At 60.0% G+C, this 17716-nt stretch overlaps 1 protein-coding gene across 1 annotated transcript in view; it reads right to left on the bottom strand.

The window, feature by feature from the left end:
• The window catches only part of SFRP1 (secreted frizzled related protein 1), a 33679-nt gene extending 18089 nt beyond the window's left edge, over window positions 1-15590 (bottom strand). The window contains exons 1-2 of the mRNA XM_012777428.3: window positions 14777-15590; window positions 9850-9927 (exon numbers count right to left, since the gene is read on the bottom strand). Coding sequence (XP_012632882.2) covers window positions 9850-9927; window positions 14777-15320 — 622 coding nt within the window. The 5' untranslated portion in view covers window positions 15321-15590. The remainder of the gene's footprint in view (window positions 1-9849; window positions 9928-14776) is intronic.
• Between the last annotated feature and the right edge of the window lie 2126 nt (window positions 15591-17716).

Below are 17716 nucleotides of genomic sequence, written 5' to 3'. Positions count from 1 at the left end.
ATCTTTCCTGCCCCGCGCTCTCCGGCCAGGCCCCCGCACTGGACAGCACAAGGTCGATCCTCCCTGCGGCTCCCAAGAACCGGCCTCCGTGCCCCTAACCTGCGGCCACGTCCATCCAGGCGCTTCCCTCCCGGGGCAGGACATGCCTTAAGGAGCAGCACGGGAGCGTGAGAGCCGGGGCGGGGTGCCACAGGACCTCCGGGAAGCCCGAGACAAGCCCGAAGCTTCTGCCTCAAGCGGGCCCCAGGAGTGGGGACAGTGAGGTGCCCCCGTCCGCCTTCGGGCTCCCCCACGGGCACACCCTGCCCCACCTCCAAACCTCGGCAGCTCCCACTTGGCCAGCTCGAGGCCCCGAGAAGACAGATGCTCCCTCCTCGCCCCGGTGGCCCTGTGCGGGGCCTGTCACTCGTGCACGGTCTGAAAGGCAACAACGAGCCACCAGACAGAACGGTGGCGCCTTACACGGACAGTCGGCCCTGCCCGCTCTGATGTGCCCAGGTAAGAGCAAGCTTCTGGCCAAAAAAGGCGTCACCTTTCTGGTCAAGGGCCTGGCTGGGGCTCAGAGCACTCAGGGCAGGCGCTGCAGAGCTCCCCTGCGGCAGGACTGACCTTTGGCTTTGACCACAGAGACCCGCCTCTCCCCAGCCCCCGAGAAGAGGTGGCGCGAGCCGTCTATCTGCACAACTCAGCTCTCCGCGACGTGATCCCAGCACTGGCAGGTGAGGCGAGAGGGCCCGGCAGGCCTCCGGAAGCCCAGCGACCGCCTGATGGGTTGAGCCTCCGCGAGACTGCACACCTCCTGCGGGTAGTCAGGTCTTCCAAGGAGAATGCACACGCGTGCACACACCACACGCCTGTTTTTAAATGGACACACGTGTGAAAGCGAAGAACCTGGGACCCGGGACACCGGGCACTGCTGGCGTTTGGCACCTTGCGGCCTCCTCGGCCTCTCTGTGCCCTCCCAGCCTGGCCTCACACGCTCTCGGCCCCTCGAGGCCCGAGAGGCCCACACCTTGCACACTCGGGGCGCGGGGGCGGCTGCCACACACCGGAGCCCAGGCCCGAAAAGCCCTCAGCAAGCAGATGCGAGAGTCCCCTCTCCTCCGGGGCCCTTGCTTCCTGCCCTGCCCCACTGCGGAGATCAGGATGGGAAGGACCCAGGCGGGAGCCGCCCCCGACCACCGCTCCACTGGGTCCTGCCATAACGGAGCCCAAGGCCCCTGTGGCACTCGAGCCCCGGCACCCGGGGCTGCCAGAACCAGCAGGCTGTAACTCGGCAGCCAGGCCCTCCCTGAAAAGCCACTGTCACCCAGCACCGCGACATGGTCCTCTGAAGGACCCAGAAGGCTCTTTCATCGCTTCCCGCCCCGCCACTCCCTGGCCTGCACGCGCGCTGGGCACTGGCCCACGGCCGCACCCCCCAGCGTGTGACCCGCCCTCCACTCCCAGATGGACCTTGGCAGCCACATGCGGGCAAAGCCTGGGACCCCGGAGGAGCCTCTACGGCGTGTTTTTGCCACCGCTGTTACACCTCGGCAGAATCCGGAAGGTGCCTTTCACCCCCTTCCACCGTTCCTGGCCCTGGCCCCCAAATCAGTCAACACGTCCGGCCTCCTGCCAATTCAGTTCCACAAATGTCTATTTGCAGAGAAACCTAAGCCGGCGGCTGCTGGTGCACTTCCCTGTAACCCAGCACAGCGCAGCGGAGGGAAGCGTCCTAAGGGCTGCCCCACGGAACCACGAAGTCCCAGGCGCCTGCACTGAGCGGCACTCAGACCCAGGGGGGCCCCTGGGCAGGCATGGCTCCTGCAGACACAAGGGGCTCGATCAGTCCTTCCTCCTGGGCGCCCAGCCGGCCGGGCGGCAGTGCCCGTCTTCTCGGGCACCCCGGGAGTGGCGGCGCTGGTGGCGGGCCGGGCCCTGTGCACGGCAAAGCTGCAGCTGAGTGTTTACTACATGCGTCTGGCCTTCCCACGGGATCTGCAATCTGCCGGTTACCAGTGTTTACCTTGGTGGAAATTTTCACGGGAAATCTTAGTCTGAACAGGCCCAGGGTTTATTTTACTGCCAGATAAACAACTTTCTTTGATAAATCATCCGTGTGACAGTGCTCCTGAAAGACTAGACAAAGATTTCAAGCACAATCTATAGGCCTCCGAGAAGCCTTCCGAAGCTAATGCACGTTTAATTGGCTGCTCTAAGCGGGTCGAGGCAGGGCAAGGGGCTGACACTTCTTTGGCCATTTGTTCTCTCTTTTAAAAACAAAAAAAAATGCAGATTGGAGCTTCTGGCTCATTTCTGCAAAACTGCATGAAACTGACCAATACTGAAATGCTCATTTGCTTCTGAACACAGCCTATTTTCGGGTTAAAGAGAATAACACAAGGCACTGTTGGAAAAAATTAAAACAGGGAAAACTGCCCTAGAGGTATTAGTATTACTGCACGAGAAAAAGGGAGGGCAGAGGGACGTGCAATGATGCAAAAGGGCTCTAAAGTCTCTCCTAAACAGATCCCCACAAATTATGAGTTGAATGTATTAGGTATAAAATTTCTTAAAAGCACACAAATGAAAGCTTCATTGTGGGCATGTCCCAGAACTAGTGTATGCTCTGCCCACTTCTTCAAATTCTGCTTTCATAATTGTCTGAAGGCTTCCAGTTTTAGTGACTTAAGGGTTCGTCTAACTAAAACCCAGATCTCCTAACTTTTAGCATATATAGGGTTTGGGAATTTTTTTGTTTGTTTTTGTTATTGTTAACTACAGCACCTTGAAGCTGCATAAAGCTTTCACAGTTTTTCCAAATTGGCTTTTAAAAAGGCTTCTTTAGTTTAATCCTCTGTTAATCAGAGAACATTCCATTCCACTTCCTAATTTTTTTTTTTTTCCTGCCCAACAAGCTGATTTTATTAGTGCTAGAATTCTCCTTGCTAGTCTGATTTCCACCCTGAAACAATTCTTTCCACCAGGTGGAGATAATTATTATGGACTGGACAGCCACCATATTCCAGAGACTGTACACACCTGATTAATTCAATTCTACCCGTTACACAGTAAGGTAGGAATTACCATCCACGTTTTGCAAAATGAAGAGATAGGCTCGGGGAAATTAAGAGACTTTCTCACGGTTGCTCAGCTTGCAGGGCTAGGATTTAATCCGAGTCTGTCTGGCCTAAAGCCTACGTCCTTTCTATTCTGCCGCACCGCCTGCTTCTCACAGCGACTGCTCAGCTCCTTCCGTGTGCTGGGCACAGACGTCAGTCCATTTGAATTCTGCAAACTGACAGCAAAGGAGCACCCAACGTCCCCTGCCCGAGGAGCAGCCCAGCCCCTCCAGGCAGGGTGGCAACGAGACGGGCACGAGAGCACAGGGGGAGGGAGTGTCTGCAGTCGGACTGGCTGGTGGGGAGGAAAGCCTTCAGGGACCCAAGTGGAGGGGCCCTGGGCAATCGCACGCCTAACTCCCACGTCTGTCTCCTTTTCTTCAATCTGCAAGACCAGGGCAGGGGCTAGCTGACCTCGGAGGTCGTACACAACGCAACGGATCTTTACAGGGACAAAGCTGCAGGCGCTGGCCTCGGCGACGCGTGTACCAAAAGGAGCGGTGCAGACGCGGGCACGGTCCCTGTGCGGGGCAGTTAACGATAACTTACTGTGTTATTTCGAAGTAACTAGAAGAGTAGGTTTGGAACGTTCCCAACTCAAAGAGATGATCGATGTTTGAGGTGACAAGATACCCAAATGATCCATCTTTGGTCATTACACATTGTATGCTTGTGTCAAAACAGCACAAGTACCCCGTAAATAGGTAACACTGTTATATATACCCCTACGGTTTTGTGACGTGGCAAGGATGAGCAGCGTAGCACCCAAAGACGTGGGCGGCTCCCTCGTCCCAGCCTGGTCCTCACTCTCTCCATCACCTGCCCCTGGGAAAGCTTCAGAAGATGACGGAGAACTTGAAGGCAAACCCTCGTGCTCCCTTCGCCTTCTCCACTCGAGTTTACACACGCACCCAGAGACGAGGACCTGACGCTGAGTACAACACGCCAGACTCCAAAGGACACACACTGGACAATGCCACTTCTATGAGGAACCCAGAGTCAAATCCACAGAGACAGAGGGGAGCAGGCCACGGGGGCTGAGGCAGGGGCCTGGTGAGCGAGCGGTTAATGGGGACAGAGTCTCGGCTTGGATGACGGTGGCAGCTGCACAACCGCGTGAATGTCCTCCACGCTGGCGCAAAGACGGCCAACACGGTCAGTTCTGGGTTACCTGCATGTGGCCACGATAAAACAGAGACGAGGAGGGCCAGGCAACGGGGCGGGGCACGCACAGCACCGCAGGGCTCGGCGAGGGGCACCTGGGCGGCACCCGCCATGGGCCAGCTGGCTCACCGCGGCAGGCCCCGCTGGAACGTGACCGTGGCGAGGGAGGAGCCGCACGCCAGCCAATCCTGCGCCCAGGGGGCCGCAGCCCGCCCGGCACCTGCCGGGCGGGGAAGCGCAGGGAAGAGAACGGGCTCAGCAAAGGCGGCAGTGAGCGCGCGCAGAGAAGACAGGAGCGCGTCGGAGAGCGCCTCGCCCCTCCGGAGAAACCCGCCAAGGCGGCCTCGCGGGCCCGGGACGGACGGCTGCTCCCGGAAAGAGCACACGCCGCCAGCGCCCCAGGCCTCGCCTCGCCGCACGCTCCTCGCCCCAGGGGAAACTGAGGCCCGGGGGAAGTCCCGAGACTCGCCCAGGGCCGCAGGGCGCACGCGCGGCTCCTCCCCGGTGTCTTGAATTGTACTCTGACTCACACGCTCTTTCCAGACGCTAGGTGGGCCTCATTTCCCAATGCACACACACGAGCGGCCGCCCGAAACAGGGCTGGCGGTTTTCCCTGGACTCCACGAACCAGTCGCCACGCTCACGTGCAAAGAGCTTTCTCCTTTAGGGAAGAGGAGGCGCGATGCCCACACTCCGCCGCCGCGCACGCACGTCCCGGGCTGCCACCCCGCCGCGCACGAGGCCCGTGCCAGGAACCCTCCGCGTAGCCCAGACACGGGCGCGCTTCACGCCTCGCGCCCCGCGTGTGCCCCGCATGGGCGGCACGGGGCGAGCGGGGCGCCCCACAGCCGGCAGGCGAGACGGGCTCTCGGGCGCCCGCGGCGTTTCCACCGCCCGCTTCACCTCCGGGCGGGGAGCGCAAGGCTTGGTTTGGGAAGGCTGAGCCTGCTTCCCGCAGGAGACCGCGCCGCCCCAGAGTGACCAACGCGCCCCAAACAGCGCCGGCCAAGACACCCTGGAAGGCGCGAGAGGCAGAGTGAGAACAAGCCGGGTAGCCTCCCACCCCAGAGAACGCTTCCTCTAGGGAACGCTCCCGAACCGCGGGGGCCGCCGAACCGCCGAACCGCCGAACCGCGGGGGCCGGTCTCCTTTCCTTTCCTGCGGATGGGGCTTGGCGTCGCAGAGCACGGAGTCTCTCTTTACGAGGAGATCCCAAAATGGAAAAAAAATTTTTTTTTTCGAGAAGGCAATGAAAATTTCTGGGGGCAAAGAAACCTTTCCCCACGGGGAGAAAGTGCTGGGTCCTAGAGGTGTCGCCACCTGAACTCTCAGCCCAGCAACCTGGGGACGCCGGCGCGTAGGACGCCCGGAACCCCGTGGGCAGGAGTGCTCCGGGCAAACTCCCGCCGCAAAGCCCACGGCGTTCACGCGCGGCAAAGCAGCGGTGGGGGCCTGGGGGGGCATCTCGGCAATCACAGAGCACATCCTCGCCCGCGCCCGCCCCCCGGAGACACCCACCCACCGAAGGGAGACCCTGCGTGCGGGCCCTGGCCTGCCGGCAGCGAGGTTGCTGGTGGGGCGGTTGGCAACCCTGCACTGGCCCGGGCAAGAGGCAAGGGCAGCACCCTGTTCTCACCGAGCAGGAAAGCAGAGCAGGAACGAAAGCCACCAGGGCGCAGCTGCCAGGCTGAACCCGCGGCCGCACCACCGACCCTGGGGGCGGCCGCGCCTGCAGCCCGATCCGGCAGACCGGCAGGGTTCCTGCGCATCGGCACACAGGCGTCTCCGCCCCGACCCTTTCCGTTTGGGAAAAACGTGCTCTGAACTGAGGGGAGCCCGTGCAGGGTGGCGAGGTCGGAAAGGTCAGCAGCCACGCAGCCCTGCGGCAGGTGAGCCTGCCCCGCCGCCCGGGCAGCTGCGGCCCACGTGGCGCTGGCTGGGCGAGCACGCCTGCCGGCCTGAGGAACACGCCCTTTGTTCCTGGAGCTTCCAGGAACCCGACGTGTTCCCGCCGAACACGCCAGGGCCACTTGACGCAGAGCTTGATCCCCGGAGCGGGGAGTCAAGCATTCTCTTTCTTCTCGGCGGTGTGTCAGCTGGCATTGTCGAGTGTCTTTGTTTCCTAACTGAATCCCCTCGGCGTGGCCGCCTGCCTCACGCACTTGAAGTGAACCGGACTAGGAAACAAGTTTCCAGACAAGGCTGCATTCTCCGGAGTGCTCCGAAGGGCAGCGCTAAGCTCAGCCCCTGCAGAGAGCGAGCGACGGAGAGAATCCTGTGCATTGTTCTGTGAGGTCCCCCGCCCGACCACGGAAGACGGGCATACACGGCTCACAGCGAGGAGCCCGCGCCTCGTGGCTCGGCTGCGCTGGCTCGTCCTGTCCCGAGCGGGGAAGGCGGGAGGTAGAGCGTCAGGGGATTCTGGTTGGGAGAGCCAGAGTCCCTCTGCATCAAGGAAGAGGGCTTGACGAGGGGACCTCTGAGGCCCGGGAGGAATGCAAAAGTCCCATGAACCCAGGAGGAAAATAATCTCAGGGCTAAAGGAGCACAACGCCAAACGGCTAATCACTCAGACTCACCACGACCTGACTGGCTGTTAATGGGAGACCCTCCCTCCCGCACAGGGCAGGCTGGTGGCCGGCTCGGTAGGCACCTGCCGCAGCGGGGAGGGGCGCCCACCCCGGCGAGCCACCCGAGTGCCCTCCAGGCCCTGGTGCTGCACCGCAGGCCGGCCTTGCCACCTCCGGACTCCTCCCCGGGGGCTCGTCCGGGGGGTGTCTCGGGTTTAACTCGGTGCCACGGAGCTCCCCGGTTCCCGGATTCTGATGGGGCAGCTGTGAGGGCAGGGAGGCGACTCCGAGACAACGTCGAGTCGGCGGGCTCCAGACCAACACGCTGAGCACGGGCACAGATCCGCCTCTCATGGCGCACGGACACCAACTTCCACCTCGTGTTTCCACAGCCTCTCCTGCAGCGTGGGGATTGTGAAATGATTCCAGATTCTCTAGGAAATCACCAGTTAGTGTCTGGTTAGGATTAAAAATTTTTTAATTAGGCCGGGCGAGGTGGCTCACACCTGCAATCTTAGCACTCTGGGAGGATCGCTCGAGGTCAGGAGCTCGAAACCAGCCTGAGCAAGAGCGAGACCCCGTCTCTACTATAAATAGAAAGAAATTAATTGGCCAACTAATATATAGAGAGAGAAAAAATTAGCCGGGCATGGTGGCGCATGCCTGTAGTCCCAGCTACTTGGGAGACTGAGGCAGGAAGATCGCTGCTGACGACGCCACGGCACTCACTCTAGCCTGGGCAAGAGACTCTGTCTCAAAAAAAACTCATTTTTTAAATTAAATTTTAGTTTATTCTAGGTAGGATTGTTTTTTGGTATTTTTGCATTGCAGTGCCTAGCGTGGTGCTTTGTGCTCGAATGCTGAATGAAGGCATGTATGGACCAGTACGTGGCCAGACACTCGGGAGCCCGAGCTCCTAACAGGAATCCGCACCTGCTAGGCCCCTCTGCTCGCTCCGCTCTGGGGGCTCCCATCACTCTTCCCCGCGGGAGCTGAGCCCCATCAACCCATCTGAACAACCCACCAGCCAACACATGTTCTTCAAGCCTTTACTCTCACAGGACTCCCCGATGTGCCGGAGTGTCAGAGGCCAACTTCTCAACCTGAGCGCAGCGATTTAGGACAGCAGGGGAGAATCAAGGAAGTCAAGGAGCAGCTTCGCAGTTGCCCTGAGGAGCTGCTTTGATATCTCAGCCGCACTGGAGCGGGTGGGCTCTTCCTGCCCCAGCCGTGCGGCAAAGAGCTCCTCGTCGGCATTTCTCAGGGACTTTATTTTCGTCCTTGTTTCCTCTACGTCCATAATGCACGTCGGGGAAGGAGCGTCCACCCTCTCTTGCCCAATCTGTGGGTGACAGGCTGGTCGCGGAAGCTGTGTGGGGCTGGGCACCCGCAGACTTCACAGCAGGAGAACCCAAAGGCTCAGCCCCACCGGTGGCAGCCCCGGCCCCCATGAGACGCAAGTGTCCCTGCCGTCATGGGGAAGGGTAAGCAAAGACACTGTTACAGGTGCCTGCTACAACTTTATCTGAGTTCATTTAAAATGCCAACGGAAAAAGGGTGTGACTCCAACACACCCGGCTAAACGTCCAGTGCACCAAATTCTTCAGAGGCGCCGTCTGAGAGCATTATCTTTCGGATATGGTTCCCCGGACTTGCTAAAACCTCAGGGGCCAACTTCTCAGGGTAGGAGGAGGCAGGCGGGGAAGCCCGGCGTCGAAAAAGCCGCAGAGCTCAGCTGCCCGCAAGAGGCGAAGGGCCTGGGTTCTCCAACTTCCCCGTCTCTCACTCTTGCTTTTTTTTTTTATATAACATACATGTATTGAACTTATTTAGGGCAAGAGTTCTACCCTACACCTGTGCCCACAGAGCTCAGAAAACGCTGTGCACACAGGCAACAATCACGGATGCACTCGGTCAACACGGAAACAGGCAGGCACTGCACACTGCCGGGCCCACACGTGGACGGCGCATGCCCGCTCTCCAGCTCAGCCCCGTGGCCGTCTGCGCCCAACTCCCATCTTCGTCCGCAGTTACAGACACCCTGGGAACGTGCCTGGCATAACGCCCGAGTCCCTCCGGCTCGTGTGAGCCCCCACACGCATGTGCAGCTCACTCACACACGCCCTTACCCAGCACGTGGCCTTCGCGCGGACTTTACCACGTGAAATCAACGAGAACGTGGACTGGGGTGCCTCCAAACGGACAGGAAGACTCACGTTACCTACCTTCATGCTCTTCCTGGTAAAGAATTCTGGAAGAAATCCAATCCCAAGGGCACAATGCAGGAATCATGAGAAACACATTGTTCAGCGGTAGGCTGGTCCTGCCCTTCTGAAAACTGGGCCCGGGGCAGACCCCAGGGACCTTTCGGGGAGGGTCCCTCATCATCTGGCCCACAGAGACCCGAATTTCCAAACACCGGGGGAGCCTCTCTTCTGGGCAAAGTAAATGCTGTGAGTAAGAGCTGACTGGACTCGGAATTCTCCGTCCGCAGTGAGTGATGCGGGAAGAAGAGAGAAGACCCATAGTCTCGTAGGGAAGTCAATTTTCTTTGCCTGCAAGAACGCAACTGGGGACCCTCCTCTGAATTCCCTAAGTGTTGCAAACCCCCCTCCCTGGAAATGCACCCCGTTGTGTGCCATTCAAGCCCTGGGCAGAGGCGTGCTGACACCTAGGGGTGGACAGAAGAAGGGCCAGTCCAGAGACAGCCCCGCTGGAACGGGTGGGGGCTGTACGCGGCTGCCCCCCAACCCCTCCACCTGTCCCCCGTCACTGCCCTCCTCTGCCAGAGAAGGTCCAGTGATGCCTCACACGGAAGAGCAGGGGCGAAGTCTGACTTCCATGAAACCAGCCCGTTCCCCCCACCCTGCCTAGTCCTCCACCTGCCTGAGAACAGCAGCCACTTGGAGAGGACGGGGACAGAGAAAACAAAGCCCCAGCAGGGCTCTGCAAATGAGGGACACAAACCAGGAGATGCCAGACCCCCCCAGGGCCACCGGGGACACTCTTACCAAACTCGCTGGCACAGAGATGCTCGATTATGGCCTCGGACTTCAGCTCGTTGTCACACGGAGGACACACCGTGGTGCCTGCGAAGAAGGGGGAGAAGCAGAAGCCACAGGTCAGGGCTGTGGGGCGGGGACCAACTCCTGGGGAAGAGTCGGCCCTGCAACCTGGCCGAAGGCGGCTAAGGGCTTCTGGAATTTCCAAAGGCAGCTCTGAGAATCAAAAGTAGGGCCTCGAGCCCAGGATCTGACGCCATAAACGGGCGCGTGGTTTCTTGAAACATTCTGGCCAGAGCTTCTGAATACGACACGGTTATTTAAGCCAGCACGATCCGGCGCTGGGTGAGGGCAGGTCCTGTGAATTATGACCGGCAGGTTCCTGCAAAACACTGGCTTATAAACCCAAAGTTCATATTCCAGTTGTGTGTGCGCCCTGTCCTCTCTCCTCTCTCCTTCCAGCACGCCCCTCTGGTTCCTGCCCCTCCACTTCCAAACTCCTGAGACAGCTGACCAGCTCCCCGGGAGCAAGAGAGAGACACTCAGCCATCCGCACACATGCCGGCCCCAGGGCCCTGACCGCCGCTCTCCACCCGCAGCAGGAGCTCCTGCCGGGGCAGCTGGTGGGGGCACGGCCAGGAGCTGCCAAATGGGAGGGCAGGGCTGGACCTGGACGGGAGGCCCTTCGGAGGCCCTCCGTGGGTGACTGCGAAGCGCCCTGAAGAGCAGGTGTGCGGGCGGGCGGGCGGGCATGCCCTGGGAGGCAGCTAAGCGCCAGGGGAGGAGACCTCGGGGGCCCGGGCAGAGCCGAGATGCTGCTGGCACAGGAGGATCACGCAGCAAAGGGCCGGGTCCCGTGGGGGCCTCCCGGGGTGGCTTACCATCATCATCGTCACCTTCCTCATCTATCAAGCAGCTGGAGTGTATCAGCCACCAAGGAACCCACGAGCACATTCTAGGGGCGCCCCATCCCCGGCACAGCTCAGAAGGGTGACCGGGCTGGGGCACAAGGGCACAGGAGAGTCCCCCCAAGGGCGACGGAAGACCCGGTGGGGTCTGGTGTCTTCCTCCACTCTGGAGTGGCTTCTGTGGCAGCCAGCCCACCCCCGTGGCCCCCCTATGGGTCAGACAGTGAAACGGGAAGACCCTCCAAGTAGACAAGGAGGAGGAGCTGCAGCAGCCCCCGGGGCAAGGCTGCCTTCAGGACACAGCGGGCCCCGCAGGGCCCAGCAGAGACCACACCCGAGTGTCCACGACAGACTCCTCTCCCACCCGGACTCTGCGCCCAGCACCGAACACCACTCACATTCTCAGGGCAGCAAGAGCCACACTCCAAGAAGACAGTGGTGTGACTGTCCTCACAGTCCAAATGTTGGAAATTTTGCTTTGCACTCAGAACTTGAGACTGGGTTCTGGAAATAGGGTTTACGACAAAGGAAAGAACTTACCAGAATTTTGCATCATGGTTCTTGCTTCCATGTATGGAAAAAAAGGGGAGAGGAAGTCCCTCAATATGGAAATGACTATGTCACCTATACCACGAGAGTAAACTGTGCTTTCGGATGTCCCTTAAGTTATTAAAAGGGGGGAAAAAAAAGGCAGAAGTTATCACATTGCAAGGTTCTGCAAATATAATCCTGACCAAACAAGAAGCGAGGTCTGGGGCTGAGCAATCGGAATTCAAGGCCCTGTCTCTGCCCACGGCACACCCTGGCTGCCTGCCCTCCAGGCACTCGGAGTTGCCCCGCTCTGGTGGCAGCTGCCACTCTGCGCCCCACGGGCGTTGTCCTTAGTCCCATCAATTACATCTGGGCCTCGATGCCCCTCAGGGAGGGAAGCGCTCACTGGGGTGGGCGCTGGGTGTTCTCAACGTGGCTTTCCCCCATCTGGCCTTTTCTTACTCCTGGCCCGGGAGCAGCCGGCCCCGGAAGCAAAGGAGGAATGTGTAATGCAACCTTAATCTGTGCCTCCACCGTGCGTCCTGCGGCCCTGCAGCCGCCTCTGCGCCAGAAACCCACCCAGCCGTCCAGCCGAGAAGAACTGAACCACCGTTGTAAAGTGTGTTTAAAATAATGCTTAAAGCAAATGAACAGAAAACTAAAAGGCTTTGCATCTTACTAATAGTTAAGGAGGAGTAACGAGACTGACTCTGGAATCAGGATTAACTGAATTTTTTAAAAATCAACGCACACACAAAACCTCTCCTTCCCTACTTCCCTCCCTCCCTCTCTCTCTCTCTCTCTCTGTCTGTCTCTCACACACACACACATACACACACATACATATACACACATACATACATACATATACATACATACACACATACACATGCATACATACATACATGCACACATACACACATAGGCACACATACACACATACACACACGTGTACACACACAAATGCGCGCGCACGCGATCTTCCCTGGTCAGCCCCTTGAGAGACCCAGCGGGGACCCTAGGGAAGGCTCTCTGGGGAGCGAGGGCGCCTGGCCTCTGCAATCTGTGACTAACAGCCAGGCTGCTCTAAGGAACGTGCTAAACAACAAAATAAAACTCAATGTGCCCTCACACAGCGTGAATTGGTAAAACGTGGCAGAAAAGGGGGACAACCATTTATGAGCCTGGAGTCCACAGGTCTAGTGGAAGCGCAGACTTAGAAATGACTTTCCTAGAGAAGGAACAATTCCCTCTGCCATAACGGCAGCTGGTGTGGCTCGGGCACCAGCCTTTGGGGGGAAAATGCCTTTTGACTCATTTCTTATCATCGGCTTCACCCTTCATAACACACGGCCCGAACGCCAACACCCCAAGACTGTCTATGCCCACAAATGTGAACAGAATCCAGCCTAAACTATGCAAAGACACGACTTTGCTTTGGAAATTCAGTTTTAATTCTAAAGAAGAAAAAAATAAATGAATAAAAGAGTAGTGCGTGTGTACTTATTCTCATCCCAAAGTACCGGTTCTTCCCCCAGAGCCACAAAGTTGTGAGGGCCAGTCGGCTGGTCTCTCCCGACCTGGCCCCTACACACACACACACACACACACACACACACGCACGCACACACACACACACGCACACACAGCCCCCCAGCTCCACACTCAGCGCGGCCTAGGAGGAAGTCACGTGGGCTCCCCCATGCCAGGGACCGCATCGGAGGAGGAATGTGTGCCCTCTCGGAACAGAGCCCCTCATCGAAACCACCGCAGGGAGGACCAGCCCTGAGTCCCACCGCTGAACGGCCTGCTCACTGCTTTTCTCTTCTCGTTCACTAAAGGCCTGGTCTTGGGGAGACCTGAGCACTCCCGGGGCGAGAGGAGCGAGGAGGATGGTAGAAAGCCCGGCTTGGGAGGGCACGGGCAAGTAGAGCAGCAGTCAAGGCTGGCGTCCAGAAGACTTTGCTTTGGGGCTGGGGTAGGGGGTCCTTTCCCCTGGAGAGCAGGCGCCCCATCCAGTCCCCCATTTGCCCCACGCACTGCGGCCACTGACCCGCAGCTCTTCTCCCAAAGTCTGCACTCGGTGCCGGAAGACTGTCCCAGAAAGAGACCATCAGGGGCCGCCGGGAACGGACTCGAGCTCAGCTGAGCAGAGCTGGGCACGGCCTCTGGGAACAGGGCTGGGCTGAGGGCTGGGCTGAGGCCCCGGCTGGCCGAGGAAGGGGGGAAGCCTGCCGGCTGCAGGGATGGGGTGCACACCCACATGCACAGTCTGCTTGCTCAGGTCACAGCTCAGCTCTCCTCTCAAAGGGCTGCATGTCCCCGGAAACTCATCCCTAAGAGCAGGGGCGCCCTGACCTGGCCACTGCAGCTGCCTCTCCCACCCAGCCACCCAGCCGGCCGCCATACAATGCCGGTCACTGCGGACCATCTCCTCCCTCCCTAGAATAAGCAAGAGCATCCAAAATTTGGGATGCCCCTGTTCTCACACCTACCCCCAAAACTCACTTTGGGGGAGCCAGGTGACTGCACACCTTTCTTTTTAGAACCAAGAACGGAGGTTAAAGACTGCCAAGTGTGCCAGCTGCACTTCTCCGCACCCCCTTCCTGAAAAGGCCCCCAGGAAGCCGCCCCAGTGCTCAGCGCACCTGGGGTGTGGCCCCAACACAGATCCGCTCCCGCCTGGGAGCCCCGAAGCTGCTTCCCACGAATTCTGAGTCTAACTCACTCCTATAGCAGTCAAGTCACCAGCTGGGGTTTTTCTGGTTTTGTTTTTTTGCCTTTCCAGGATTTTTTTTCCCCCCACTCAAGAATTTCCCTTTAAACCGATGAGGTTTCAGAGAGGACCCTGGGCCAGTCCCCCAGGCCGCTTGGGAAAGTCTCCAATTTGCAGAGCTGAACTCCCGGGAGGAGAGGAACAATGAGCTAATTACGTTTTTATCTTTCTAATCACCTGAGGATGTGTGCGAACAGAGAAGCAGTGGGGGACGCCAGCCTGCCAGGAGACCTTCCACCTCCAAGGGGCCTGGGTGGAGCAGCAGAAACCCCGCGCCTCTGAGCTCTTAGCCAGGTCTGCAGCAGCCCTGGGGCTACTTGGCTCCAAGACCAGCTAGGGAAAGAGTCTTAAATAGATATATGTTTTTTATTTTTTAAAGTCTTCATCGAACCTATGAAAATAAACCAAGCTGCGCTGAGCACCCCTCGGCCTTTCTGGGCTTTCTACGCTTTGGGGCTTCGGTTTCTTCCTACCGGAGGGCCCGTGTCGGCCGGCCGCGACAGGCTCGGCGGGGACCCAGCGCCCTCCCGGCGGAGCAGCGCTGCGCCCGGGTCGGAGCCCGGGCTTTGTTTCGGTCCCAGGCGGCGAGGCGGACCCGGGCGCCCCTCGGACTCCGCGCTCTCGGCAGGAGCGCTCGGCGCTGCGCGAGGGCGGCGGGGCGGCCGGTCCGTCCCCGCCTGGCCGCAGCCCGAGCCGCCCCGCGGACCGAGGGTGGCCTTACCTGGGGGCTTGGAGGCTTCGGTGGCGTTGGGCGGGGTCATGGCGATGCAGACGTCCCCCTCCGGGAACTTGTCGCACTTGAGCATCTCGGGCCAGTAGAAGCCGAAGAACTGCATGACCGGCTCGCACGAGTCGCGCACGGCCTCGCAGAGCCAGCGGCACGGGTAGATGGGCCGGTCGAGGCAGACAGGCGCGAAGAGCGAGCAGAGGAAGACCTGCGTGCCCATGTGGCAGTTCTTGTTGAGCAGGGGCACCCAGCTGCTGGCCTGCTGCTTCACCTCGGCCATGGTCTCGTGCTCCAGCAGGTTGGGCAGCACCATCCTCTTGTAGCCCACGCCGTGGCACAGCCGCAGGTCCACGGGGATGTCCACGCACTGCGGCGGCTTGGCGTAGAAGCGGCCGCTCGGGTACGAGCCGACGTCCGACTGGAAGCTCACGTAGTCGTACTCGCTGGCCGAGCCCGCGGCCAGCAGCGCGGCCGCCAGCGCCAGCAGCACGCCCGGGCCGGCCCAGCGGCGGCCCCCCGCGCCGCGCCCGCGGCCCATGCCGGCTCCGCGCGCTGGCTCCTCCACGTCGGGGCTGCCCGCCGCCTCCGCGCGCCCGCCGCACACTTCCAGGGGTCTCCGGGGACAAAAGGCGCCGTGCCCAGCCCTGCCCGGCTCGGCGGCCGCGCGCTCCTGCCGGGTCCCGGCGGTGGCGGCCCTCGGCCCGCCGCAGGCGCCGCGGCGGGAGCTCGCGCGGGCGCGGGGCGCGGGGAGCTGGGCGCGGGGAGCGGGGCGCGGGCGGCCGCACCGACTCCCGGGGCTGCCGCGCTCGAGTGCGCGGGGTCCCGGGCCGAGCCCTCGGAGCCGCCCCGCGCAGCCAATCAGCTCCCGGCGGGGCGCGCCGCACTGCGCGCACGTCAGTCACCGGCGCGGGGACCAATCGCCTCCCGCGCGCGGGCTCGCCGCGCCAGGCCGGGCGCAGGTCAACACCCCCTGGAACACCACCAGAAATAAATAAATAAAGGAGCGAGAGGGACAAATAAAAGGGGGTCACAGAGAGGCGCGGGGCGGATACGGAAGGTTTCGCGCTGCAATTCACGCGCGTCGCCTTGGGGAAAAGCGGGGTCCCTGGTGGCACTTGCAAACCCCTGGGAAAACGAAGACTTTTTTTTTTTGCACTTTTTCCTAATTTCAAGTAGCAGCCCGTCAGACTGGCGGCTGCCGCCCTCGGTTTTGTTCTCCGTGGCCACAGTACAAAGACAGGTCGTTTCCCAGGAACCGGGCGAGGAAGGCCGAGGCGAAGGGCCGGCGGGGCTCCCGCGAGGGCTGGGGCAGGTGCGGGCACGGCTGGTCCGCGGCGCTCAACGTGCTGCGCCTTTCCCGGCGGGACCACAGACGGTGGCCCCGGACACCGCAGGCAGCAGGTGAATATTGCCCCGGGTGGCGGGAAATACTGTTCACAAAGGTGTTAGTTTTGGGAAGAGAGTTAAAAAAAAAAAATTGTAAGAAACCGTACTCAAGCCCCAGCTCAACCGACTGCACGTGTGTGGGTGCATGCACACACACATCGACATGTTTGTGGTGCAGAAAGCCAAAACACTGAAAACACATGTGCATGTATCGTCGCGGTTTGTGCGGATATCAAGTCCCTGCCTCAGGCACACATGCCGCATTCAGACCCCCTCCCGGGACCTCCAGTGGAAACCAAGGCCCCCTCAAGGCAAAAGCCAAAAGGACAGCTCCGCTGTTCCATCTAGCCCCCAGGAGCAGGAGTCTTCCTCGCCCTCCACCTCTGAGGTCCTGGGAATCTTGCAGGTTTCAGACATTCCCCCCGAGAGAGAAGAGAGGGCCACGCCCAGAGCCGGGAGCCGGCCGCGAGAGCGCACGAAGTTTGCAGCGACTGCACACTTTGTGTTCACAAGTGTGGGTGGGGGAGGGGAGGAGGCGCGAAAGCACGTCTGAGGGTTCGACCCAAGCGGCAAACGCGCCGCAGATCTGAGCTCAAGGCAGACAGCACGGAGGCGCTGCCCTGGTGGGGCAGCTTGTTTGCAAAGCTCTAGGGAAGCTTGCTTTGGACTCTGCAGACCTAATTTCTAGATGGACAGAATCCAAATAAAACAGAGTTTGTGAAGAAGCAGGGCTATTTTCTTAAAGCAATCGCGCCTGGGCGGGACTGGGATTCTGCGGTGCGCAGGGGGGATTCGGCAGATGGGCAAATTCTCCGTCATTTTCTAGGCCAGTGAAAGGCGCCCCAAAGCCAGCCCAGCTGACTGAGGGGCAGGAGCTGGAGAAGGGAGAGCAGGACTGCGGGTGGCCAAGGGTTAATCCCACACAGTTGGTAAGGATCAGCCTGCAGGCTGGGGGAGACATTCCTCACCAGAACAGACAGGCAGGAGACCCAGCAACTGCCTCAATTCAAGGCACATTCAGAGAAAAACGCTATTTGGTAGGGGGTCCTTTTCTCTCCAGGCCCTCAGCCCCAAGCCAAACGTGTGTCTGTTTACTCACTCCTTGGAAAGGTTGGCGTTCGCAGATAGCATCCTCTCACCTCTGAACCCAGGTTTGCAGTGTTCCCAAATGGTAGGAGGACTTGGGTCTTTCCACTGGCAAAATTCTGGAAGTCAGTCCAGGTGATGGCACCTCCACCAGCCCCACAAGCCCCAGGTCCGGAGGACTGGGCCTGTCTGGCCGCTCCTCGCTGACTTTGGTTGCCTCCGCTTGCCCCTCGCTGACTTTGGTTGCCTCCGCTTGCCGACCCTGCCCCAGTGGTCGAGCTGCTTTGCAGATGAGCCTCAGGGGCCACTCCGGGGCCACGGGTGTCTGCAGGTCAAACAGGGAGTGCTGGTATTAATGCAAGGAGGACCCCAGAATCTTAAAGCCAGTCTGCTTCTGGCTCTTCCCAAGGCCCACCTGCAAAGGAAGGGCTCCAGGTCTCAGCCTGCACTTTAATCCACTGC

This window comes from Microcebus murinus, chromosome 24, assembly GCF_040939455.1.
Source record: "Microcebus murinus isolate Inina chromosome 24, M.murinus_Inina_mat1.0, whole genome shotgun sequence".
Lineage (NCBI taxonomy): Eukaryota > Metazoa > Chordata > Mammalia > Primates > Cheirogaleidae > Microcebus > Microcebus murinus.
This window is presented reverse-complemented; position numbering and strand designations above follow the sequence as displayed.